A 27,508-nucleotide genomic window follows, 5' to 3' on the forward strand; every position below is an offset into this window, starting at 1 on the left:
CCAGAGCCAGAGTATCGATAAATGTTTTTTCCTCTAAGTGTCTGCTGGCATTATGGTTTGGAACCTAAACCTAGATTCTTCTTGTGTGGCTCTTTGCCAGTTTCCTGAGGCAAGGAAATCACTGTCTAGCCAAATTAAAGTCCATTAGATTGGGATGCCCTAAGAAGTGATTCTCTAAAGTTCCACCTATTTTTATATTGTTGGCCAATTTCCTCTTAATGTTCCAACCTGCCTCATTCAGAATTTCCTGCTCAGAAAGACATGCAGAACCATTGATGTGTTTTTAGCGAAGGAGATGTTTATTAAAAGTGCTTTTAGTTTAGGTTAAAACTACAGTCCTGCGTCTTTGTAATGAGGTACAGCTATATGCTAAAATGGCAACTAAAAATACTTTCAGCAACATATCGACACGTGACCTGCAGTGCCCTATAAAAACCTGAATGATCAATTCTATTGATCAGGAAATAAGTGCTTCAGCCTTGGTGCAGTTCACTGGCATTCCACAATTCACTGCAGAGGTAGGATAGCTGGTGGCTCCAGGAGAGAGACTTGCATGTACCTACAATACAGGGAAATTGTAGATTACAAAATTATGGATCCCTCTTGTTAAGAACCTCAGTTAATGTGAAATTTGAGAGCTTCAGATCAGTGGACTGTGACTTGGAACTCTGCACTGGAACAAGCCTTTGAGGATTCATGGCTGTTATTCAGCAATTCCTAGTCTACACACCAGCAAGATGCAGAATTCCTCATCTCAGGAATGCTCCCTGGCATTTAAAAAGAAGGTTTCCAGTCCTTGTGATAGCATATTTTTAATTAAAACGTCCCAAAGCAAGCACAGAGACATGGCATAATGCTTGAACAACCTGAAGCATGCAAAGCATACTCCACCCACTATAGGCTATCCTACGTAAGATCTCCATTAAGGGGGGGGGGTCAGACTCCAAACAGGGTTTCATGTCATGGGTGGTCTTTGCTGTTCTACATCCTTGCCCTTCTTCATGAAGAAAGAAGGAATTTCAGCAAAACAACAAATGTCTTATTTGTATGTTTCTCACATACCACATAATTCAGGTTTCTCTGATTGCCAGTCTGCTACAAAAACCACCTAAAATTTACATACAACTAGTGAACGGCCTGGAGAAAAAACATCCTGTCTTCATAAAAGAGGCTTGATTTGTAGAAATGGACAGCCAATGTTTTTCATGGCATGGAGGTAAACAAACATCCCCTTCAGCCTCTTAAGAGGGCAAGATGTTTTTCTCCAGGTTGTTAGAAGACCTAACATCAGCTGAATTTCCACATGGATAAGAACAACTGGATATCCTCCAGATAATTTTCCCTATAGGGAATAATGGGGAGTGGCTGGGGAGAGGAAACAGTCCATTAGTGATCCCCAAATATACCCAAATTAACCTAAATTTATCAGGGTTAAAAATGCAGATACCCAAGTCAGATCTGGGATTCTCCAATGTGATCTGGGAAAGTCAAATTTTGCCAAATTGGCAAAAAATTGGCTCTCTCACCGAATCCTGGGCCTGAATCTCACACCCCTAATGGCTTCCATGTGGCAGGTTTCCCTCAAGTTCCCTGTCCTAGTCCCCCAGCAACAGCTATCTCCCTCCCCTGGGCCACCAGGGCTTGTGCAGTTTTTTTTTTTAAAAAAAATATCTACTAGAATATAGTTATATCAATATGACGTCAAACCAAGATGTGTACCAGCTTTCTTTTTTTTTTAAAGTGAGTCTTTTGCCTCTTTCATTGCATTTATGTCTTTCTGCATATATCTCTGCAATGGAAGGGGCTAAAGACTAACTTTTTAAATGATAGCTGGGAGTTCAGAGAACCTGGTACACCTATTGGTATAATGTTGTATCAATATAACGATATTACCAATTGGTTTTTTTTTAATTAAAAGCCTCCCAGAGGTGGGGGGAGCAAATGACCACTGCAGGGAGAGGGTTAGGAAAAATGGAAACCTTGTGCATCGGAAAATCTGAATGTTTATGCCCACATGACAGCCATCCAGATTTTACTATTATCTTTCCTAAAATGTTGGAGCATACTAGGTTTGAGAAAAACTGTAGAAAATCTAGGGAACCCGCAAGAGATACACAAATGTGCCATGATGTTAAGGGAAAAGCAGGGAAAACCCCCACTTCCCAAAAGCATTGAACCCATAGCAGATAACCTGTGTGGAAAGACTTACAGTGAAATCCTAGATCCAGAGGAGTTAGCCGTGTTAGTCTGTAGTAGCAAAATAAAAAAGAGTCCAGTAGCACCTTTAAGACTAACCAATTTTATTGTAGCATAAGCTTTCGAGAATCATGTTCTCTTCGTCAGATGCATTTTGCTACTACAGACTAACACGGCAAACTCCTTTGAACCTTTACACAAGCAAACTGATCCCCACACCAAAAGGAGCTGTCTGCATCTCCATTTCAAAGGAGTTGTTTGCATCCTCTCTCTCCTCCTCCCCCCCTCCCCTCTCCTCTCCTCCTCTATATTTGAACAGTGAAATCCTAAGCAGAGTAACTCCAGTGTAAGTCCACTGAAATCAATGAACTTTGACTGGAGCAACTCTGCTTAGGATTTCACTGTTAGTCTCTGTCGTAACATAGAGCCCAGAAGGGTACAAAACACAGGAGAAGATACTTACTTGGTCATCTTGTACTTTTCCCTTACTGCTTGCTGTGGCCGGTGAGGAGCTTCGAGGCACGCTTTGTGCAGATCACTCAGACAAGGCACTATCTCACTTAGTGAATATCCGGTGAAAGCAGCGAGAGTTTCCGGCTGATCAAAAGAACAGAGTACTTACAGCTATAGAAGTTCATTCAGACAGATCCAAGGCATCACGTACCCTGCTTGTGAGAGGCCTTCACCAACCTCTGACAAGAGACTGCTTTCAGCAACCCTTTTTCTTTTCAATACCTCTAGATGCAGAATTAGAGGTGTTAAAAGAGCCATTGAGAATTTCTGATTCCCATCAAGACACCGTTACCACTTTCCAGACATATAGAAGTTTTTAGTTTGAGGGAATACAGCTGTGATATCAAAAAAGTTCAAACTACAACAAATACTCATTAAGGTCAACTTAACTACATTAATAGAAGATTGTTTTTAACATGGTAGGTGACCCTGTTAGTGCTTAATTGTCTATTGATGACTCCTCAGTGCTGAACAAAAGTGTTATGGGTACTTTGAAGACTAAGATTATTTAACTATAAATAGTCCCTGTGCTTATGTTGAACAGTTAAACATGGAAACCAGACTTTACTAATCATTTTTATCTTTTGATCCCTATTAACAGTTTCTCTATACTCCCTGCTAAACAGGGTCGGTCGAGGTTAGTACTTGGATGGGAGACCACCAAGGAAGTCCAGGGTTGCTATGCAGAGGCAGGGAATGGTAAGCCACCTGAGTTAATCTTTGGGTTGAAAACCCTATGAGGTTGTCATAAGTTGGCTGCAACTTTAGGACACCATGCACACACTCCTCTGTCAAATATCACCCACACAATTTTGTTCATCTGATAGAACGAGCTCCAGTCCATGGAAGTTCTTGCTACAGAATTCTGTAACATTTAAAATTTAAATTTAAAAATCTGCGCTGAGCCCTTCATGGGGAGGGCGGAATAAAAATCCTAAATAAATAAATAAATAAAAGATGGCAAATTCCTTTCTGGTTTGCAGTCATAGACCACCAACCATGGCCAGCCCTGTGAACACACACACACACACACACACACACACACACACACACACACACACACACACACACACACACACACACACACACTTGAAGCTGCCTTATACTGAGTCACTCCCTTGGCCTATGAGGGTCAGTATTATCTACTCTGATATGGCTCTCCAAAACCCCAGAGATCTTTCACATCACCTACTGCATAACTCTTGTATCTGGAGACGCAAGGGAATGAACCGAGGACCTTCTGTATACAAGGCAGATGCTCTGCCACTAAGCCATGCCCCCTACCCATGCATGGAATCTTGTGTGTGAGGGTTTGCAAGTATTTTTTTTTTTTGTATACTTGGGCCATTTTGATTATATTGACCAACTCTGAAGTCTGTTGCTAAGTGAGTCAGTAACAGACGTGCCCCCACCTCTTGCCTTGAATTCTATATTGTTCTTGAGGGCCTTATGCCCAAATTAAGCTGGAAAGGGGGGAAAAATGAGTATGCCAAAAACAGACTTACCCAGAAATGCCTGTTCACAGTATAGTTTGCTAGACAGTAAGCAGCTGCTGCCATTTGTGAGGGAAGATACTTCAGGAATGGATCGGCTTCAAGTAGGCTCAATTCTGCTACATACTACAAGAGGAAAGTGGTATACTACTTTGACCTCTGAGACAACTTTACTGATGCAGAGATTCAAACAGCATAGCACTCAGTATCTGTACACTTGCAGTATGCTCATCTCTGTTTAGACTTATTAAACATCCACTCAGCTAAGTGCCTCTTGTATTCTAACTTAATATGAGCTTTAATAAGTTCATTTTTCCTACATCATAAATAGAGGAAGTAGGCTGGACATTTTTTCTGCTAACTGAAACAATTTCCACCGATTTTTCCAGGCTTCAAAAAAAGTGGTCTTCAGCCTGACAGGACTTGGGTCCCACCCTTAGAGGTAGCATAGGGCCCACTGAGCTGTAACCATGGGACATCAAAATCACATGGCAGGGAGAGGAGAGGATGGCATGATGACCTTACAGGTGATGAAGGGCTAGGGGCTCTGCGAGTGCATGCAAAGTGTTGAAAGATCAAATGGCAAAATAATGGTGTCTGTGAGAAAGAGTTTTCGTGGGAAGGGGCATCTGTGAACCTGCTCCCCAAAAGAATACTTCCCACTGTTGAATGGCCTCACCTCATTGTCCTGCTGTAATTCTCAGCATGTGCCACCCTCATTCTCTATGAATGCACACAAATAGAAGGAAAATGGGCAGCTTTACAGGGATTTGTGACCAGGCAGGTGAGGTTCCAGTGACCCACCTGAGGGTCCTGACTAGAGATGGGCATGAACAGCAATACGAACTAAAAAAACCCATGAACAACCCAATCTGCTGTTTGTGAACAAGCTGTTCGTGAGGCCCCATTCTAAACGGACAGGTGGTCGTTGCAGGCCTTGTTTGTTGCTGTTCGTCAAGCCAGACAGTCTGGCACCTGCAATCAATTCCCTTGGCAATGTAGGCAGGGATTGTCTGAACTCCTGCTGTTGCCCTGGAAACCTCAATCTAAGTCCAATTTAGCTTGATAGGCAGGTCTTCCTTCCAAGTGTGGACTGGAGCTCCAAATTTGTTACAAGAGGAAAAGACCAGGGGGGAGGGGGGCTCCCAGCTCTGGCTTTCAGGGAGAGACAGCTGCTGTTAGAGAGACAGGGTGAGTGCACTGGGGCTTGAATTTTCTTTGTGTGTGGTGGGATAGGGATCTACCCCTCCAGTTTCCAGGGCTGCTGCCAGGCTCTGGGGCCAAGCTATTATTTATTATTGGTACCTTTCCTGGTGCCTGCTCAGGTCAGGTTTCTAGGAGAGGTGCAGTAGGGATCTTGTTGGCTGGAGGAGAGCCTGCTGGCCCCCATGAACAACAAACAACGAACACGTTCATGACAGGATCATGATCGTCAGTGTTCGTTGTTCGTGGATGGCAATGAACAACGAACACCATGTTCGGGGTTTTTTTTCCTGTTCGTGCCCATGTCTAGTCCTGACACGTGAGTTGAAGGCAATGGTTAGGAGGCACATGGTATTGCATCCTCATATATTTTGTCATGATAGAACCCATGCAACATTTTAATGCTTAATTTTAACCTGCTTTTACATTAACATGTTTTGATGTTACTACTGCTTTTATTCGCTATGAATTGACTTACCGTTGCCTGCTATTTTGAGAATCTCAGTGTTTATAATTTAAACATAAATGGATAAATATGTGTGTGGAACCAACGTTTGTTAAGTAGTCCTATTTCATAACTGTACCCCAGTTTTGGCTACAATACACTTCGAAGTGATGTGCCTCAAAAGATATCAGCTGTTGGAGCATAGAGTTTGTTATTTTTGAGTGACAAATCTCATGCTGTCCTCAAGATGTCTCCATTAACAGTCCAACTTCTGTGGTCAGTGCCAAATCATTTTATTTTCTTGCTGAACAACAGCCTACCTTTGCAAAATTCTCAGTCTTAAGACAGACCCCATGCATCTGTAAATACTGAAGAAGAAACTGGTTGATCGTTGGTACTGTCAAGTCAAAAGCCAGGACTTTGAGAAGCAAGTGTTCCATTCTCAGTAACTGTTTTTTGGTGTAGGTATCATCTGTTATATACACAAATTCTTCTACTTCTGGTGGATAGATTTCCTCATATTTCCTGGGGGGAAAGGGGTATAGAAACTTATAACCAGCAATTTTGCTAACATTATAATGAGAGACTTAATGAACAGTTCTACTGCTGAGCAGATCTTGCTCCTCAACCACCAGTATCTTTATATTTTTTTATCAGGCAGAATCTTTACAGGAGTGCTGCCACTGGCTTAGACTAAGAATGCATCTTACTCCTTTTTCTCTATTAAAATATTAGTATGTAACCTCTTATCAATGAAAGTATTGAATATAGCACTTCTAATTCTTCTCTAGACTTGAACATTAGCTCGTTTGCTGAAACATACACCCTGAATGTCTTCCCTTGCAGATCCACTCATTGCTATTTGTTATATCCCAGAGTAGCAGTCATTGTTATCTCCCATTCCTATCCTCAGGGCCACATAGAACCACGAAGGAGCCAGACACATAAACACGTTACCAAAGGGAAAACTTAAATAAAATATATTGGAATTTAATATTCCTGGTGGCAGCTAACTACCCAGAGGGTGTGAAGGGAAAGATTAAAGCAAAATCCACCCTAAAGAAAGTGAAGATCATAACAAGTGGAGAGGCATAGCGGTGGGATCCAAACATCCTGAGGAGAAGAAAAGATTTTAAGGGGGATATAATAGCCTGAGAGGAAGGAGCATTCTGAGAGAAAGGCATTCTGAAGGGACAGATAGCCAAGGAGACAGAGTGTTCAGTTAAATCCTATGAGGAATATAGAACTGTTATAAAGGAAAGACACAGAAGAACTAGTAGGATTTATAAGAGAGAACTTCTCAGACAGCACACAGCTAGCCTGTTTTCTTTTCACTCTCAATCCTTTCTCTCTCTCAGGTGCACACACAGTTTGCCTGCTTCAAATAGAATGAATATATAGTCTCACAGACACACTCAGTTCAGGCTTCCACTCAGGTTGCCCTTCCTTCACAAATACATGAACACCCTCAGGCTGCACACAGCTCGCCTCTCTTGCCCTAACTGAATCTGTTTCTCTCCCTCAATAACTGAAAACTGCCTTCACTCCGCCCACTCTCTGTCATCAACCAATCCTATCACACACTCATCTCTCTCTTTCACCCCCCCACTCTTCACCTATCTCACCAAACATTTAAAGACACATGCACCCATTTCTTGAAATCATTACATATACATTCAGCTGTTCAGCTTTTAAAGTCCCCCAAAATATCATGACAGCCTCAGAATGTCAGCAAAACACACTTCCACAAATTAGATAAAATATTTCATGCTGATTTTCACTTTACGGGAAACTATCAGTGTCTCAGACAGCAATTCTACAGGTCACCATGCTGTATCCTTGTCTAAGCCTGAAAAATGTACTGAGTGTCCTTTGAAGAGTTTATTCCAAAACTAACACAATGCACCCCAAAGAAGCTGAGTTCAATCAGCACCTCAGCCAGCTAAACAAAATTTTTGTAGAATCATCAAGCCATTCAGATCCATTCTGTGCTAAAGACAGGACCTAGGCATGGTGGGCAAGGGGGAGGGAAACAGGTCTTAGAATCTTTTCCAACCCTCTGCACAAAGTACCTACCCCCACCACCCCAATAAACCCTCTGCTCACTGCCCAGAGGAAGGCAAAAAAATCTCCAAGATCCCTGACCAACCTAGCCTAAAGGAAAATTTCTTCCTGACACCAAAGTGCCCTGGGCTCAGCATTTTCTTTTGAAGAATGTAAAAAAAAATTGCCCTGGGCACATAAAGCACCACAGAGCCGAGCTGAGGATCATCTCTTTCACTGCCCTCTCTCACTGCTTCCTGCTCTCCCTGCCATGATCTGCCCAAGTTCATACTGAGTCACAGAATCAGCATTGCTGACAGATGACCATCTAGCCTCTGCTTAAGAACCTCCAAAGGAGGAAAGCCCATCTTAAGGTCCACCTTATGTAGCCTAGTGTAACAGGGGGAGCAGAGGGGATAGTTCAGGCTGAAAGCCTATCACCACAAAAAGGGCCATTCATCACACTTCAGAACGAAAATATATCCTCTTTTTTCATCTTTACATCTCAAAAGGGTGAACTTGGGAAGGAAATGCCATTTTACAACATTGTACCAGATTCCATAGAAGTGGTGAGTGGGCCCATGCTGGAAATTTCCCTTTTTGGCTCATGAGTATTCAAAACAGATATTTATAACTACATTAAGGGGCCCAAAGCTACCATCATCCACCAAAGGTTTGATCATTCAGGTGTGGCTACTTACGCAGCTAAAAGAATTGCTGCAGTTCCTACAAGCTGCAGTTTTCCTCGAAGGACAGACATACAAGAGAGAAAGCGGTCCAAATAGTTTACAGCAAGGTACAGGGTCTCTGTGTGAAGCTTGTATTCTTCGCCAACTTCCACCAACCAGTCCACCAAAATTGTGCGCATACAGGTGGTGATATCTGGCTGCTTCCTCATGTAGCAGGGCTTTGGCCTGTACCTGACCTGTATGGAAGATAATTTAGCCTCTAAATAAGTGAATAAACCAAATCAGACAGTATACACGCTTGATGTTGTTGTTATGCAAGGCTGTAATGATACAACAACAACAACATTCAATTTATATACCACCCTTCAGGACAATTTAATGCCCACTCAGAGCAGTTTACAAAGGATGTTATTATTATCCCCACAACAATCACCCTGAGAAGTGGGTGGGGCTAAGAGAGCTCCTAGAAGCTGTGACTGACCCAAGGTCACTCAGCTGGCTTCAAGTGGAGTAGGGAATCAAACCCAGTTCTCCAGATTAGAGTCCCACGCTCTTAACCACTACATCAAACTGTATGGGACCTACAGTCCCATTTAGAATGGCTTGCCTTACAAGAGGAGCAGTTGTGAATGGCTCAGCATCTTTTTGAAGAATGTAAAAAAAAATTAAGCATGACAACTTATCCTGGGCCCAGTGCTAATTAAATAGATCCACTAATTACTATGAGGGGGAATTGGTACACTTCCAAAACATGCGGACGTGCGGACAATGTAAAATAAGAAAGAATTGTAAAAATGATCTCAACTGGAAAGAAATATAATTAGGTATGTTGTTATAACTCACATGACAGGTCTGCACTTTGGTAAGAACAGGAACAAAAACCAGTTACCACTTGAGGAATATCTGTCTAGCAAGTAGCAGTACTGATAAGAACCAAGGATCATAGTTGACAAGCAGCTGAATACAGATTGGGGACTTTGTTGCAGTGGTACAAACACCACACTGACGTTTTAGAAGCAAGTCACATAAGGCCCTTGTCACTCACTGCTTCAGTTATGCCTTTGTGCAGGACTGTGTTCAGCTCTGGTTACTGCACTTGACGTGCAGGAAAGCTGGGAAGAATTGTAAGAGCAAGAAGAAGAGAAATCTGAAGAATAGGGCGGGAGGAAAGACACAGGAACTTCTCTAGGCTGAAGAGAGACCAGTGAAAGGGGACTTGGTGCAAAATCTTTTCTAAAAACCTATATAGTTTGGTGGAAAATCATATGCATGACTGTTTCAGAAACAAATCCTGCCAAAAAATAAAGTTAGACATGGAACAGAGGGACCAGTATGCATGAGAAACTGAAAGCTAGAGCTTTCCTGATCCTGACTGTAGTTCGTATCTTATAAGATCTACCAACCTAATAGCATATTAGAAAGTTTAACTTTAAATAATTGTATTATGAAGGGAATTCAATACTTGTAGTTGTAGTTTGTGTTCTTATGTTGTTTTTTCCCTCCCCCTTGTTTCCTTTTCCCTTTTTCTGTTTGTAGTTTTGATGTTAGTAATTAAAATTAAAAAAAAGAAACTGAAAGCTAGAGAATGTATGATATAAAATTAGCAGACCTCTAAACCTGATGCCTGCAGAAGATTCTCTGTCACAAAAGTCTTGTCTGACAAGGATTTTCTTAACTACTTGGCAGATTCAACCACAATGAAGATTTGTCAGGAGACTCTCTTAATACTTTGTCCTGGACATCAATGTTAACTACCCACCCAGGCACACTCTTCTTGCAAAAAGTCAGAAGCTAGTGGCTCTGCTGCTTTTCCTTTAACATTGCCACCAGCAATCTGTTGCTCAATATCAAAGGGAAAATTATCATTGATTGTTTGCTTTACACCCCAGGGGGAAAAATGGATTTTCCCAGAGGAGTTTCTTTGTATTACAGCACATGCTCAATACAGGATTACAAAGTTATCTCAGTTAAGTGTTACCAGTAGCTTTACTCAAGTTGTTTGTTCCTTTTCTTAACAGAACTTTTACATTTTTATGGAAAAGAACACAACTGTCATTAGTTGCTGAGTGTGCCTACATAGAATACAAGATATAATAGTGAGTGTTTGATTGTAGGACATGTGAATGGCGTACAGAGACGCATACTGACTTCTATTGTCAAATACAATTAAATTTGATTTGGGTTTGTTTGTAAGACAGATCTGGGGTAACCAGGCAGGCCCTCCTAAAGCAAGTCTTTATCAAGAATGGTTTTGAACAAAGTATACATGATAACGTGCCTGAGCCCTTCCAGCTTGAACAGAAGACATCTATTTCTGCCATTTCAATTCAGAAAGCTCTGATGAAAGCAAAACAAGATACACAGCAATTGGGAAGAAAAAGGAAAGGAATGAACAGAAACAACAAGGCTTTGAAGACATCCTTCAAACAACTCTAACAACAACAACAACAACAACAACAAAAAGACTAACAATGAAATCCTAAGCAGTCCTAGTAACTCTGCTTAGGATTTCACAGTTCAGGTTGTAGCACAAGCTCCATGAGTCAAAGCCCATTTTAGATGCATTGAGTCATCCACACACAGAGACCAAAAAGGTCAAGCAATGTTAGAGACAGCAGGCGGACCCCCATCCTGTGCCCAAATACAACAGCCAATCAGCATGTGCATAATTCACTCCTGGCTGGAAGCCATTGGTGATGAATAGGCATAACAAGATCAATAGTGTAGATCAGCACTTAAAATAGTTCAACCTTATCTTCCACTCAGCACGCCCAGTGTGACCCTCCTAGCAAGGTGAAGAAGAAAGCATACTACAGAAAATGTACAGCTGCCAGGATGGGCCATGGAAAGTACTTTGTTGAACAACAATTTTCTACATAGCACCAAGCATAGTATGTATGCAGGTTGTTTACAGCTGCATTGGCCCCAAAATAAAATCCAAGAACATAATCCACATAATACCATTTATTAGGAGCAACCCAATGACACAACAGTCTACACATTTTCAAGTTCACCAAAACATCTTCATCCAGATGTTACAAATATTTTTCAGGTCATAATTTGTTAAGACTCTGTCATGCCAGTATATTCTGAATCTTTTGGCAGGCAAAAGTCAATCAAGTTTCACATTGCTGCAGGCCAGGAACCATAAAAGCAAAAATAATAAATTAAACTTCGTAGCAACATCCCCCTTTGTCCTCCATTTTCCTTTTAAACAGTGAGAATCCAAGTTTATACACTATAGCCACTACTAAATAAAGGTCAACATTCTAACAAGCGTGTTCAAAGTACCACTCACTTCAGCCTCTCTCAGGTAGCAATGAATATCTTCAGCATATTCTACAATACCCATGACATCTATTATGTGATCATAGGGATCTTCATTTTGTGACCGCAGCGATGTATCCACCAACATTGGAGACACTAAGGCACAAACATATTCAGGAAAAGCTAGTTAAAGAAAGAATTTAAACAAACTGTCCCTTTCAATTTACTCTTTCCTCATTAGGAGCCATTACTTCTTATATTTCTCCTAATAAACATCACATACACAGTACAAGTTAATCTCAATGGTATGAAACCCTCCCCCGCCCCTCCCTGTGCACTGTTAGCAGAGGTAGGCTGCACTAAATGCTGTTGGGATTTATGAAAATTGATGTTGCTGCTGTTTTATTGTAATTTTAAAGTCTATTGAAACTGTTTGTAATCCGCTCTGAGCCTGCTTGTGGGGAGGGCAGGCTAGAAGTTGAATGAATGAATGAATGAATGAATGAATGAATGAATGAATGAATGAATGAATGAATGAATGAATGAATGGTACCTGTACTTAAGTCCAACAGCAGGTGAACTCTGGGTTTCAATGTGCTGGTATCACCTTCACACATGCTTGGTTCCACCTCTTCTATAGCCACACTGTTGATGGTATTTTTTTGCTCTAGTTCATCTATGTAAACAGTGAAGCCCTGCTTGGAGGATATGCAAGTGGGCAACACATTCTTTCCAGCAACAGGAAAGACATTTTCAGATCCAGAGAAGCATCTCGCCATGGTAGCTCCCTGAAAGAGAAACAGAGAGAGAAACTAGCTTGTTGTGAAAAACCATCTAGTTATATGTCAATCAAGATGGGAACATGGTTTCCAGTAAATGAAACTAACATCAAGTATTTAAGAAAGAATGCAAAAACCGTACCCTGAACTCTAGGTAGCAGTACCAAATTTTAGACATTGTTGTCCAGGATTTTTCCAGCATTGCCTTCAAAATCCATTAAAAATCTCTCTACTTTGTCCAGAAGGCTGTGAGCAGATGGTAGGTAAAGTAGTTTTTAATTACCAGAGTCCAGAAGTAGATAAGCCCATCTGTACAATTTAAAGCCAACCGTTTTTCCAACTGTGATCTTGGAACCTATGCCACTCCACTAGGAATGCTGCTCTAATAGGTGTCCAATGAAATAACAATGAAAATAAAGAAAAATGCTCAAGGACTTCTCTAGATCAAGCAGTTAGATGTCCAATTGAAATTTCTTCAGTATTCCAATAGAGTTTTAACTTGTAATGAACTTGCAAGGATACAGGGAAAGGCAGACAATGGTAGACTGGCACACATACTCTCTGTGCCAGTTTATTATAAGCTATTAAGAGTGCAGAAGACAAGAATTTTAGTAGCTTATGCACGCAGTGAGTGGCTAACATAGGAAGGTGTGGTTGTCTACAATTGTTTAAGAAGCCTCACTTTAAACCATGCATGCACACTCTTGCTTCTACTTAAGGAAAAGGAAAAGGAGAATAAAATTGAACACTGGGCTGGATCCAAGCCTACACGTGGCGTGGGTGGACTGATTTCCGCCCATGAAGTGAGACTTCTTCACTCTACGTTCCTGATGCAGCCAAAAATGCCCCCTGAAGTGTTGCTCCTGGAGGACTTCCACCCAGGGCTGGGAGATTCTGCCTGCAGTCTTGTAGAGCTACTGTCAGAGCACACACAGTATTAACATAGGTGGACCAATGCAGAGAAGTTGCTTAAAACCATTATATTGGACACTGATCACTATCTAGGGCAAGAATGCAGTCTTTCCGTCCCTGGAAAAAGCTTGTAATTACTGACAGCATTTAACTACTACTTATTTCTAATAACCAGTGTGTTGTGATGTTTCCGAAGTTCAGACTGGAATATAAGTTTTGCTGCCTGTTAATGCTCAGATGCCTTACAAAGAGCATTTTTAAAAAAATTATTTGTGCAAAGCAGAAAAGAAAAAAAAGAAAAAACAATGGTTGCAACTCTATACATAACCTTATATAAAATATCTCCTAATCTAAAAATAAGTCCATACATAATTGCAATCTATATGCGATATGCTCAAATGTTGATAAACCTTACAAAGAATATGTCATTTCCCCCAAAAGTTCTTTTCTGGCTGGAATGTAAGATGAGCTTCTGTATTCAAGTAACCATTCAAGCAAAGTTTTTCAACATTAGTCCCTTACTTTCGATGGATTGCTGTGTATTGTATGGCTGGCTCACTTGATCAATACCTGCTCATTTGAAGAATAATCTTCTCTCTATTGGGGTCAATTATTTTGATTCATTCTTGCAAACATGATGTGACTGATGTCTCCCATCTAGCTCTGAAAGTCAAATAATCTTGCTTGGGCTAGGAAAGGGCAGGGAAGAGGACAGAGACAGAATTTCCAAGTAGATCTCAGCCACGGCTTGTGCAGGGAACTGTACACACATACAAACCAAGAAAGATCTCCTAGAAACAGATGAATTTTTCATCCTTAGAATTGTCAGATACCAAGCTGAGCATTCAACTGGTCCGAGGTGAGTACACCCAATGGTAATAATGAGCAATATGAGTACATTACTGGAGTACTGGTCAACCGAACAGCCATTCAAATGTTACCTATAAACAAACTGTGTTCATTACAATGTAGCTTGTTCACACTTAAGGGTAAATAGACATTTTAAAAGGCATCTCAACACCTATCTGTCCATTCCAGTCATCTTTGGAGGCCCTGCTTCAGGTGCCCCTGGATCGGAGGCTAGGTGGGTAGCAACCCAAGAAAGGGCTTTTTTGATCATGGCGCCAAAACTTTCAAACTCGCTCCTCAGGAGGTTCGTCTGTCGCCTTCTATCATTGTCATCTGTCAGCAGGTGAAGACTGCTTTTGTTTTGTTTGGCATACACCCAATAACTGTTACTGGCCCTCCTCCCGGGTTTTGGGGTTGTAGTTTTGTATGCTTCTATTGAGTTTTACTACATTTTTAAAAATGCTGTTTTAACATTTTAATGTTCATAATCTTGGGGACTCTATTTGGGTGGAATGGCGGTATTAAAATGCTACAAATAAATAAATAAAAACACATCCAGGAACAAAAAGATACATAAGAAGATGGACAGAGTCCCAAGCTGAAGGTTGCAAATGAATCTGAGGACACAAAACCCCTCAGGGCAAAAGTTCCATGAAGTAGCCCAAATCAGTATTCAAAGTGAACCTTGAGGAGTCAGGAGGAGCCAAAGCTGAAAAAAGTGGCTTTAAAGCTATTGCCATCACCAGCACCTGTTCATATCAGAATGCAGCACCCCATACAGGAGGCACCCCTTGTTCAGGATGCAGAAGAAAACTCAGCATCTAGAACTTCTCCATATCGAAATGCCACATTTTCCAAACTACATATAGAGAGCCAGAAACACAACATTTATTGTCATTTAAACTGATTAAACTCTCCATCTTGGGTAGCCTAGAGTTAGAAATCCAGGTAGTATTTGATATGCAAACATTAGGATTTTTTTTAGCAGCACAATCTACGTCCGCAGCGGCACATCCACAGCGGCATACCAAGGCTACAGCAGACAAACATTGAAGCCTGAAGCCTGATTAAAACATTTGGCCACTGAGAATGCAGTAAATAGTTTTATAGTTTTTCTTCATCCAGTTTTTGAGAAACAGGAGGTTAAGAGACGGAACCTTTCAACAGTAGTTGATCCGTGGCAGTTAAAGGACCTACATATTGCCACTGACCTCGACATTCCATAGCTCACAGCATGAACAAGGCCCAACAGTCCCCCAGTTCTTTGTGCAAAAGGGCCAAATCTCTATTATGGGTGGTGGTGGTGGTGGAGAGTGCCCTCAAGTTAGAGTTGACTTAAGGCAACCCCTGGTGGGGTTTTCATGGCAAGAGACTAACAGAGGTGGTTTGCCGTTGCCTACCTCTGCAACCCTGGTCGTTGGAGGTCTCCCATCCAATTATGAACCAAGGCCGACCCTGATCAGCTTCTGAGATCTGATGAGATCAGGCTCACCTGGGCTATCCAGGTCAGGGCCTCTATTATGGGAATGACTATTAAACATTATTTTCTAGTGCTCTCATTTACCTATTCAAAAAACCCTGTTTATCAGCAGCTGAAGACTCTCAGACTGGGCCAATTCTACAACCAATACAATGCTCCACCACTTGGAACATCCACCACCATTTCCAAGCTACAGTTACCTTCCCCACAGCACCCAGGACATAGCCATGAGTAAGCCGAAAACATGCATATGACACCACCACCAGATTAACAATATACACTAAGCTTGTTCTCTTGTTCAACAAGAGATGCTCAGTTATGGAAGTGGCTTTCAAGTGGTCGGTTATAAATGCTCTGGAATTTGTAGGGCAATGGGGGGCAATTAGTTATTCCCTTAAAAGTCTAAACAAAAACAGTCTTTCCTTTATTAATAATCTCCTTTGACCAAAGGTCTCCTTTAACCAAAGCCAAACCAATAAACCAAAGCCAAACCAAATAATAATAGACTATACAATAAAATTAAACATTGGATATGTATCAAATTTTATTAAGAATAAAATAAACTAAAACCCATCATAGGAACACCTTAAAGAAACCACTATTGCTAAAAATTTGACAACAGAGTGAGTTATGAATGGATTGACTTCTGCCAGCAAAAAGGATACCCACCCAAGCCTCAACACAAAGTTGATATTTGGCCAGAATAGGCATGACCCAGAAATCTCAACATAAAACCCGCCGATCACAATATAAAGTAAGATGATCTATGGTCTCAATTGTACTTGAAGCACAACAGCAGAAACGATTTGAAAATGGGTGTTTTAGCAAAGCACTCCCTCAGTCCTGCAGTCCGCAAGATGTTCAGTCTGCTAAGCCGTAAAGGGGCAGAGGTGGATAAAGACACATTAAAGCCAAGCAGCACCAAAAGTATCTGTTGAGCCCAGTGCTCCATGGACAATTGTCTAGTAATTCAAAAGGGTTTGGGAAATTCAAAGGGATTTGCAATCCATTGTCACATGTTTTATTTAGAGTAGAAACTGGTTTCACTTTTAGGACTTGGCCTGTTTTTGAGAGGGACTTTTCTACAATATAAGTTTTATCGGCCCAGCCATTTTTAGAGAATTATTTGGTTAATAACAATCCTGAGAATAGAAACAGAGAAAAATTCACATTAATGAACATATGAAATTGTCTTATGGCCAGTAATGTCTACTGTAACTAGAAAAGGCCATCCAAACACTTGGGCTTTCCCAGCCCTGCTACCAGAGATTAAACCAGAGGCCATCTGCTTGCACGGTATGTGTTCCGGGCTATCACTCCTTCCCATAACACTACCAAACACTGGTAGTTTTGAACAAATGTTGGCAAAGAGGCCCGATTTCCCCCTAGATTTACCTGTCCACAGGATCTCAGGCATTGTCCATTTTCAGTCAGCACCCCAAGAACAGCCCTCTGACGGGGATTTTGATTGGGACGAGACTCCATAGCAATCTGAAGAGCCTCCCGTTCCCCAGCTTGTGCTGCTTTCTCATCCCCCTTGTTGCCACGCCGCATTTCTTCAGGGCTAGCAACTGGTGATAGAGAAAGAAGGAAGAAACACATTAATTTCTGAAGTTGTGCACAAATTTACTCTTTCCAAGAGCATCAGGTCTCCTGCCTCTGGCTGCACACTTGAAAGGGGTTACTGCAAACAGGATGGCTTTTTTTAAAAAAATCTTGCTATCGTTAGTGCGTTCATTCATGCTCTGCAAAATAAACAGATCTATGGCGAACACAGCTCCAGTGAGGCACCGCACTTAATGTATGAGTCAACAGCATTATGCATTTATGCAATACTTCAAAGCACTTCACATGCATCAGTCGCAATAATCCTACAACAGGCCTGCAAAGTAGGTCTGAATTATTAACTTTATATTGCCAATGGGGGGCTGAAGAGTAAAGAACATAGCTTGCTTAATGGGAGGTGAGTGAATTTGTAGACCTTGGCCTTGTGCTGTATCAGAACATCCAATAGCCCAATCTATGGCAAACGTTCAAGGTACGCAACATACTGAAGACCAGAGACACTGCAAATATTAGGACTAGAAATTCAATCAAAATAAAGAGCCTAAGAAAGCAGTGACATCCACACATAGCTTAGACCACCATCTTTGTCCCAAACCATTGTCATACATAGGAATCCAACAAGGCAAAACTGGCACAGGAGCACACAGTTGAAGAATTCAATCCCAAAGCTGCATCTGGAAGTAAGCTCCCTAGACAGATACAGAATGTAGATCCAGATAAATGGGTTTAGCATCAGCTCATCCAGAAGTATGCCTTACTCATCTCAGCAAAATTTGAGTCCAGTGGCACCTCAGAGACCAGCAAGATTTTCAGGGTAGGAGCCTTCCAGAGTCAAAGCTCTCTTCTTCAGATACAGATCTCAGCGGATCTTGATACAAAAGATTTAAGGGTTTAAATTTGCTTCCATGCAAACCCATTTAAGTCACCAGAGATATTCTGGAATAAGTGATCAAGAGAAGAAAACCAGAGGAGTGAAGACAAGCTTGAGCCATGAGAAACGGTGGGCTATAAATATTTTAATGAACAGAAATGAATGAAGAAGAACAGCCTTGAAAACTAATAATCTGACAGGGCCATCCTAAGCATACTTACACCCTTCTAACCCCAGTGTTTCACTGAATTTGAGAATGGGGAACCCTGTCTAGGATGGTACCGGAATTGGGGGCCCAATGAAGGAGAACACAATTCACAACACGTAGTTGTCAAGAAGCCGCAGGACCCCTCTCCGAAGTCGTCCGGCGGGCAAACGTGAGAGCCTCCCCCTGCGCTGCGAGCTAGAGGCAGCAGCCGGCGAGCTCAGACTCCGAAAAGGCGAAATCTCATAGCCACGAACCCCAGGAGAGCTCAGTCCTAACCAGGAGGGGGCGATGAGGCACCAACAAGCCACGCTCAATTACAAAAAGGGGGCAACTGCCAATCGCTCCAATGGTACTACTCGGGAGTCAGAGAAGGCTGTGGCTCGTCCCCGAGAGGCCACCAGCAAAGCCCAGCCTCCGTCCCTGAAGACGACGCTTCCCACTCCACAAACAATCACCCCAAAGCTTACTGCGGGCTCCGGCAGAGCCCCGGTCTACCCTTCGCAGCCCGCAGAGGCACTTTTGCCCGAATCACACGAGCCGGGGCTTCTCTTCTGCCTTCCCTCCCCAGCCGCAAGCCGAGAGGAACCAGGCGAGGGTTCGAACGCAGCCCCGCGCCCCGGCTCAGCCTATATAAGCCGCCTCCAATCAGCGGGCGCTGCCCGCGCCTCCTGGCCGTGCGCTGTGATTACTTTCAAGCCGCCCGCGACTGTTGAGAGCGGCCAGTTGGAGCTTGCGGGCGGCTTCCCGCATGCGGCAGGCAGCTCCCGTGGCAACCGCTGCTGATGTGCTGCGCTCCCGAAGGGTGGGGGGGATCGCCATGGAGATCTGCCCCATGCTTGGGGCTGGGGGGCAGCCGGCTTCCATATGGCCGCCCTTCTCCCACTGAGCTGCGGGGGAGAGCAGGCCGGGGCGAGTTTTGCTGTGGCTTTCAGCCCACAAGCGCGCCTGCCCCGCGGGTGAGCGTCAGGTTGACCCCCGCTCGGCCGGGCCATTCCTCGCTTCTCTCCAGCTGTTGCTTCCACGAGGGCCTTCTCCTCGTTGCGCCAATCAAGAGTAGAGACGCGCTGCCTGCGGCCCTTGCGAGGCGTGGCGCTTTCCCGGCCAGCTGGGAGCCCCTAACCAGCAAGCGAGGGGGCCAGGCTCTCAAGGGTTTTTTTTTCTTTTTGCTCAACGTAGCAACGGCTTCCCCTTCGAGGGACGATGCAGGTCTCTGAAGGGCCGGGGGGTTCTTTGGCAGCTTCTGGGTTCGGAAAACTCTGCGTCCTGCTTGGGCAACAACAAATCCTTCAGGAAACTTCCGTACGCGGTTTATAGTTGGAAAAGCTCAAGATGTGCGATGGCAGTTTGAGAAATGTCATTAATGGGATGAAAATAATCCTTGTTCTAAGGATAGCTTGACCTGCAGTTGGGAAGGGGAAGTATTTTTGTTTAGGAGCAGGTCAACATGTATATTCATAAATAACTTTGTTTTAACAGGGAAGAACATCTTAGTGAAGCATAACTGAAAACTTAAAAATACGAATGTGCACACTGACACACCTGTACTATGGGACACTAATAAATATTTGAGGAATATATCAGCTGATTAAATCAGTTTCAAAGGACTTCTTGTTAATGACATAACATTTAGGAATGTTAGAATGTTGAAGACAACAACTATTTCCTGTAGGGACTGACCATCTACTTTTATTTATTTATACACTGCTTTTCTCCTCTGGGGAGCCAAAGCCACTCGTGACATTGTTCTCCCACTTGCATTTTATCTTTACCGTGAGAAGTGGGGGAGGCTGGAAGAGAACGACTGGCTCAAGGTCACCTAGCCAGAGTTGGGATCAAACGCAGGTCTCCAAGATCACAGCCTCATGCTCTAACCACTACACCATGCTGACTCTTGTATGCAAACCAAGAAGCAGAAGTATTAGTCCTCTTCACTGTCATGCAGTGGCCTCTCTTGGTCTATTTCTTGACATTCAAAACTTTGGTTCAGAGCTTTGGGCCTATTTAGGTGAAAAAAAGAAATCTCTGGAAACTTACTGTAACTTTGAGCTAGCTGTTCCCAGAGAGGTAAGCTTGGAGATGGGACAGCACTCATGTGCGGATGAGCTCGGAGGCCTTCAAGGCCAGGAACAAGAGGGAGGCTCGTCTCTTGCCTTCCATCGCACGAGCACTTAGGACCCTGGAAGGGCAAGTTGCTCTGATTGTGAACACATTTCAGCTGCGGAGGGATGGGGGGGGAGTCATGTGTCTTAGCAACACTCTGATTGGATCAGTAGATCAAACCATGTTGCAGGCGACAAGGGACAAAGAAAGACTCTTCAGATTAATCTTTGTTCTCAAACTGGCAATCGGTTTAGGTGTCAGCTCCAAGCCATTTTGTTCCTGGACCTTTCGGACCTTCAGCTACAAGTGCTAAGACGTTGGAGTTCAGATTGTTTTTGACCCCCTCCCAGGCTTCATGAGGAGCCCATGACACTCACTATAAGTGATATTAAAGATTTCCGGGAGGCATCTTTAAAGAAAAAATTGTCAAAGTGTGACTCAGTGCTTGGTTTTAATCTGAGAGTGGCTATGTTTTGCCATTTAGCAGTTAGTTACAACAAAATTTTAATAAAGCAGATCCTTAAAAATCTAATTATTACCCTTCTCTGGTTTCTCTCTGCATGACAGCGGAAAGGTACTTAAGACTCTCTGCCCGAGACCTGGGTTTTTTATCATAATTAATACTGTTATGCATGCCTTGCTTATCCAAGCAGCAAGATGTTCCTTGGGCTGCACTACCTGGTGGTTCCCTATGGAGAAGAGAACATTATAGTTTTATGGTATTGTAGTATTTGCTTTATTTACAAATAAGCAAGTATGGCACAGAGGCCAAGAGGCATTCCTACAAGACAGCAGAGCCACTCCTTCCACATTAGATCTCCTGAGAAAGACAGATATCCTGTACTCCCAGGGTGCTTCAGAAAACTCACAAGAAGGGTCTGTCTGTTTTTCTGTCTTCCAGATCCTAAACTGTGCTCTCTCTCCACACAGACACCCACCTGTTATCCTCCCTTTGGCTGGAAGGCAGTTCACCTTTTTCAAACCTTGGTGGGCACAGGGCTAGCGTCATTTCCCAACATGGAAGGTTTATCTCAAAGAGCTGAAGTCCTTATAGTCTATTGGTTTGGTCAGCTAGGATGAATGACCTGCAGTCATCAGAATCCAACCTCATTCACAATGTTTTGTGGCACTCTTTTGTGACTGGTCAGGGTGATGAGGAATAGCAACAGCTTTAGCTGGCTGCTGACTTCAGAGTTGGTTATCTGTCTGATTCTGATAAGCCAGCGGGCAAAGGGGAGTCATCTTTAACCTAAGGCTGTACTGTCTAAAATGCAGCCACACATTCTGTGGCTATCCCCGCACTTGCATATCTCTGACAAACTGCAGTTGTTCACATTTCTCTTGTCCCTGAGCTTTTGATCCAGGCTCCAAAATGGGAAAGGATGAACATGACTTACAGCCCAGTCCTAGAGGTTTGCAATAACCATAACATTAGCTAAGTGGAAGATTTTGGTTACCTCCAAGTGTCTTGGTAGTCCGTGAATCACCTGACAACAATTCCACGCTTTATCAGTTTCAGTACTGCCTTTTCAAGCAATAATATTCATTTTAAGCAACTTATCTATATTTTTCTGTCTTAAATTTATTTCCCAAATTCACAGCCATTATTTCTGGAATCCTCACAACAAACCTGTAAGGTAGACCAGCCATGTTAGTCCAACATTGCATACCTATCTTCCACATTTCTATCCCACCATTTCTGTTTTTTTCCCTCAATAAAACTTGGGTCTGAGGCTGAGAAAGAGTGACTTGCTTAAAACCACCTAGTGGTTTCTAGTTGAAACTAGTGGTGACTGTGGGAGGCTGAGACAAGGAAAGTGTGGCAAAAACTGCTGTGTGGATGCCCTGTTGCCACAACAAAAGCCTCTGCATCGATCATACAATTTACTCATACCACTGTGAGTCCTGTGGCGCAGAGTGGTAAGCTGCAGTACTGCAGTCCAAGCTCTGCTCACGACCTGAGTTTGATCCCGGCAAAAGTTGGGTTCAGGTAGCCGGCTCAAGGTTGACTCAGCCTTCCATTCTTCCGAGGTCGGTAAAATGAGTACCCAGTTTCCTGGGAGTAAAGTGTAGATGACTGGGGAAGGCAATGGCAAACCACCCCAAAAAAAGGCTGCCAAGAAAATGTCGTGATGCGACATCCCCCCCATGGGTCAGTAATGACTCGGGGTGCTTGCACAGCTTGCACCTTTACCTTTTACCACTGTGAGTCTATCTCTTTACTCTTAATGCAGAGGTGTTTAAAGTATATATGTGTATGTATAAGGAAGAGAAAGATGCAAGAGAAAATGTCTTTGGGGCACCACTAGGTATTATCTCTGAATCACTTTGCCATTCTGCCTTTTAGGTATTCTTGGACCTGGAATGTTAGAAGATGGAAATGCTAACAATACTTTTAAAAATGGTGCCCAGCTAAATTTATTCTATACTTATGGAGTTCTTTGCTTTAGCAAACCGTCATTAATGGCTACTGTTTTTGAGCTTGCTTTTTGAAGACTCAGACTGGGATAGCTAGCATCTATGAATTCATTCTCATTAAGGAAAATTCAGTTTATTTATTTGGGGTTTTTTTTGTTTTTGCTACAAGGTCTATGCAGATCAGTGTCAAAAAATCAACGCAACACTAAAGTTCTCAGCTTTGCTAGATTGTACCCCAAGGTACATTAATAAAGACAGGTGCATACATCAAACTTTTCAGTTACTCAGGTCACTGCTTCACAGTCTCCATGGCAAACCTTCACATGTTCCTTGATAACTGAATTTCTGTGTTATTTTAGATGCCATCTCTGATAATAATGTTATACATTAAATGTAGATCAGACACGTTAGTACAGTTTTCTGGGCATGGTTCCAAATTCCAGGCAAAACACTGACATTTATAGCCATCCAGACAGCAGTTTCTAAGAAGCGCTCAGCAGCGTAAGGCAGCAGAACAGGCTTCGGCCTGGCCTTGTGAGATGTGTTGCTGACTCTTGCCTTGAAGTACAGGTTGCTTTTGTGACCATTTCATTTCCCCCCATGCCTTTTCCAGTTTTCTTTTAAGAGGCCAGGCCTTCCAAACATGTGGCAGCTTCTTCTATAAGTTAATTATTTAGCAAGAAGGGCAAGCTTAGACTTTTCATCCCTGGGTCTCTGAGGTCAGAGGCAACATGCAACTCACTCATGCAGTGAGCTGGAATATATCCGTTCAATCCTGTTGGATGACAGAATGCATTTCATTTCATTCTATAAATTAGTTCTATTTGTTAGAGGTTTTGAAGAGACCTGTTTAATGATATATCATTACTATGGTGGGCAAATATTTTTACTTGATATCATTTATTTTTGCCATTGCTGCTATTCCAGTGCTGTTATATTGTTCTTATGGCTCTCTCTAATCAACAGCTGTAAGTTTAATATGGACAAACTATGCTTTTTTGTTGCTGAATATGTCTTGTGTGTTGTTTTCCTTTTCTTCTAGATTGTAAATCGTCTGGAGAAACCTTTGGTTGTGAGCGCTGAGTAAAAAACATTTTAACTAAATGAGCCAGTGTGGTGCATCAGACAAAAATCTGGGGGACCAGGTTTGAACCCCCACTCTGTCATGGAACTTTGCTCAGCTTCATTTGCTTCACATGATTGTTGTGAATTTAAAACAGAGGAGAGGAGAATGTTGTGAGTTGTTTTTGGTATTACAGACCGAGGATAAATGAAATAAAGATAAATAATAAAAATAATATCATTAGATGCCTTTTTTTGTTGCTGAGATCATTGGATTTTATAGCCACTCCATTTCCTCTTTTACAGCGTGACTGAGTAAGAGTTTAAAGCACACTTGTGGAACAGAGATGTGTCCCTGAATCAGGGCCTAAATGTGAAGCATATGTTGCTCAGGTGCTTTGGACAGCTGGTGTTAATCTCCATTCAGTGTCTGACAGTTGAGATCTCTCACAGAGGAATTCATGTTTCAACTTGAGAGCCCTATGGAAACTGACTCTTGGGCTTCATTTCTCAGGTTACAAGTCACCAGACAGCAATTCTTTCTTTGCAAGCATCATCTTGACATTTCAAAGCAATCACTTCTTTTTGTAATCAGCATCATCTCTTCCTCAACTTTGCTGGAAATTAGCTTGGCAGGAACAACTTTGATTGTGAATACGAATATTATGGAAAAAATTGAAGCTCTGTTGATGCACAGGTCTCTCAGGGAGAAAAAAAAGGAGGCAAGAGAATTGCTGACAAAGTTCTCAATCCAAATGAGCACTTAGGCACATTCGTAATTTTAATTGTATGAATATATAGTTCTATTAAAGTTCAAAGAGATCAATCAAATGCTAACATTTATTCCTAGACTTTCTTGAACTGGGGCAAAGCATCCTCTAATAACTTAATTTTTTTTTCTTGAAAACATGATAGTACATTTTTAAAAAATCTGCTGCCTTTCTGTCCTAATACAGTACATAAAAACAATAATACAAAATCACATTAAGCAGAATCAGAAATAAAAGCAACAGCATTAAAACAGGAACAACAATTAAAATTAAACTAATAAAAGACAATGCCAAAGAACTGAACCATCAAAGCTCAGGTAAGCAGGATAGATTTTGCCCGTCAGAAAAAAAGATTGCAAAGACCGGCCTCAGCAAGCATCCTTTGATAGGGGACGGGCTTTGGTTCTATGGAACTAAATGCTGTGAAACGAAAAAGTGTCAGACCTTTTCAGCATTTTGCAAGTTAAAAGAGCGCAGGGAGTAGGAGATGGGGGAAGAAGACCTTTCCCTGTCTAAGACCGACCCGGGAAAGCTGTTGTAAGTAAAAGCTGAACCTACTATGGTAGATTGACCAGCGGTCTGACTCAATATAAGCCACATTCATTCAAAGGAATTCCATGAGCACAGAAAGGACTTTGTCTATAATAACCACCTGCCTCACATCTAATTTACATAGTATTCAAAGCACTACATTTATCTCAGTAATCTTTACAACGTCTCTGCAAACAGTATCACTGTTATTGCCACTATGTGTGGAAGCTGAGGTGAAGAGGTAGTAGTGACTTGCTAAAGACCATCTATTAGCTGAGGTAAAATTTGAACTCAGAATTTCCCTGACTCCTAAGTCACTGTATTGCACAACAAAGGACAGTTTGCCTTAATGCAGAGGGTCAGACCAGACAGAAAGCAGTGCTGACTTTAGAACTGGCCCAATGGCTCTGCTTCTAAAAATGGCATGTTTTTCAGCTATGAGCTGAATGTCTATTTGCATACTGTGGACAGTTTTGTCAGCTGATTTTTGCACCAGCCATTTTCCTAATACAAACACTGCTAAACCTCTAGCATCTGTATCCCTTCAAACTATGTGTTGCAGTTACCACTGTTTTTAATTATGCCCCCTGACAGACTTGCCTTTCTGCCAGCAACTACCCACAGAACTAAATGCCCTACTTCAGTTTTGCATTGTATGAAGAAACATTTTGTTTTGTTTGTTTAAAGGCAAACAAATGCTTGATAAAACTCAGGTGGTTGAAACCCATACATTATGTCATTGATGAAAAGCCACCACTGTTGTCAATCTAGTCTAGAGTAAAATAGAAATGACTGGCATGAAAAAAGCCATTCATTCATGTCTTAAAGATAATTACTTGTAGCACTTTAGCTCCAACACATCTGATAGAGGGGCCCACCAACACTTGGGACCATTTCTGAATTCTCAAGGGAAGAAAATCACCCCTCGGCACTCAAGACAAATGGGACCGAATCTCCAGAACAGCTATTCTAAACCCTTTTAAAAATACCACATTACTGGAAATAATTTATCCATCATGTCTTCCTAATGCATCAAAGCCTGATAATTAGTCTTATTTTTAGAACTCTTGCTAGAGTAAGTATGTGCCTTCCATGTAAATGGAATGCCCAGCAATAAAATAAAATAAAATCCCTGTGCATAGAAGAATTGCTTCTTGGCTCAGGATAAAATTAAGTGGAGATCACACGTGCTGCTGTATCACACAGTCCTGTGCAGCATCACATTCTTTCTATGATGCTATAACAGGAATGGTTTAAATCCAGGAATGGTTTAAATCCTAGAGATGATGTTCATAGTGTTAACAGCATCTGCTTTATAAGCTGAATGTTCCTGTTTGTGGCAAAAAGGCCATCTCATTTGTCCCAAATAGACTGAGCACTTCTGAATGAGCCCTGGTTGCCCAGGAGTGCAAAACTGCAGTTTCTGAATCGCCCCACTTCTGGCAAACAGGGGTGGAGGTGAGGTGACCATGGAAGAAATGTTGAGCATCATCTCCTCAGTTCATTCCTATCAAATACATCTCCATGCTATCCATAAACAATTCCCAATTTCCCTACTAAGCTAAAGACTCTAATTGACAGAATTTAATATTTCCATCAAAATCAGTTGCTAGCCTTATTCCCAGGCATTAATGCTATTCTGTTGTAGCCACACATTTTTGTTGGGTTTTGCTGGATTTAGGGGCAGTGGATAAAGCAAATCACAGCAGAATTGAATTCAGCACAGAGTTAATATTTTAAATCTGTCAAAAAAGAGCTGGAGGGTGAAGTGTTTACACAATCAGCTCAAATTTTAATTTAATTCTGAATTTAAGTCACATTTCAGAAGCAAAATCTGAAAGGACTTGGACATTAAAGACAAATTCTAAAATGTTGTAGTTTTGAATGTATTAAAAATTTCACTTCAGCTCCACTCTTTCTCTTTTTGGCCAACTGTGGAAATCAACTGCACTTCCTGCCTACCTTTTGCAGTGGAGACAGGTTGCTTTAGGCTGTTTTTCTCTAAAATCCTTCTGCTGTTGCTGCTCTTCAGTTCTGCCATCTCTCTTCAAATTATATCCTAAACCTGGAAAGATTGTTCCCTAAATCAGGGACCAATTGCCCCTTTGTTGAG

At 42.1% G+C, this 27,508-nt stretch overlaps 1 protein-coding gene across 1 annotated transcript; it reads right to left on the reverse strand.

The window, feature by feature from the left end:
* Positions 1-278: 278 nt before the first annotated feature.
* Positions 279-27,508, reverse strand: CCNA1 (cyclin A1). The gene is made up of 9 exons (XM_054974248.1): positions 27,358-27,508; positions 17,265-17,440; positions 12,403-12,637; positions 11,881-12,005; positions 8,595-8,818; positions 6,171-6,375; positions 4,215-4,328; positions 2,660-2,793; positions 279-559 (listed from the first exon to the last, which is right to left on the reverse strand). Exons 1-9 carry the CDS (start codon positions 27,434-27,436, stop codon positions 508-510), a joined length of 1,344 nt encoding a protein of 447 aa, XP_054830223.1. The 5' UTR covers positions 27,437-27,508; the 3' UTR covers positions 279-507.

The sequence above is a fragment of the Eublepharis macularius genome, chromosome 3 (genome assembly GCF_028583425.1).
Source record: "Eublepharis macularius isolate TG4126 chromosome 3, MPM_Emac_v1.0, whole genome shotgun sequence".
Taxonomy (NCBI): domain Eukaryota; kingdom Metazoa; phylum Chordata; class Lepidosauria; order Squamata; family Eublepharidae; genus Eublepharis; species Eublepharis macularius.

Excerpts from the sequence above, each read along its gene's own strand:
- CCNA1 (XM_054974248.1), bottom strand. The coding sequence starts at position 27,436 with ATGGCAGAACTGAAGAGCAGCAACAGCAGAAGGATTTTAGAGAAAAAC. Across the intron at positions 8,819-11,880 it reads GCTACCTGAGAGAGGCTGAA|GTCAGGTACAGGCCAAAGCC; the intron begins GTGAGTGGTACT and ends TCTTCCATACAG. Across the intron at positions 6,376-8,594 it reads GCAGCAATTCTTTTAGCTGC|GAAATATGAGGAAATCTATC; the intron begins GTAAGTAGCCAC and ends CTTTCCCCCCAG.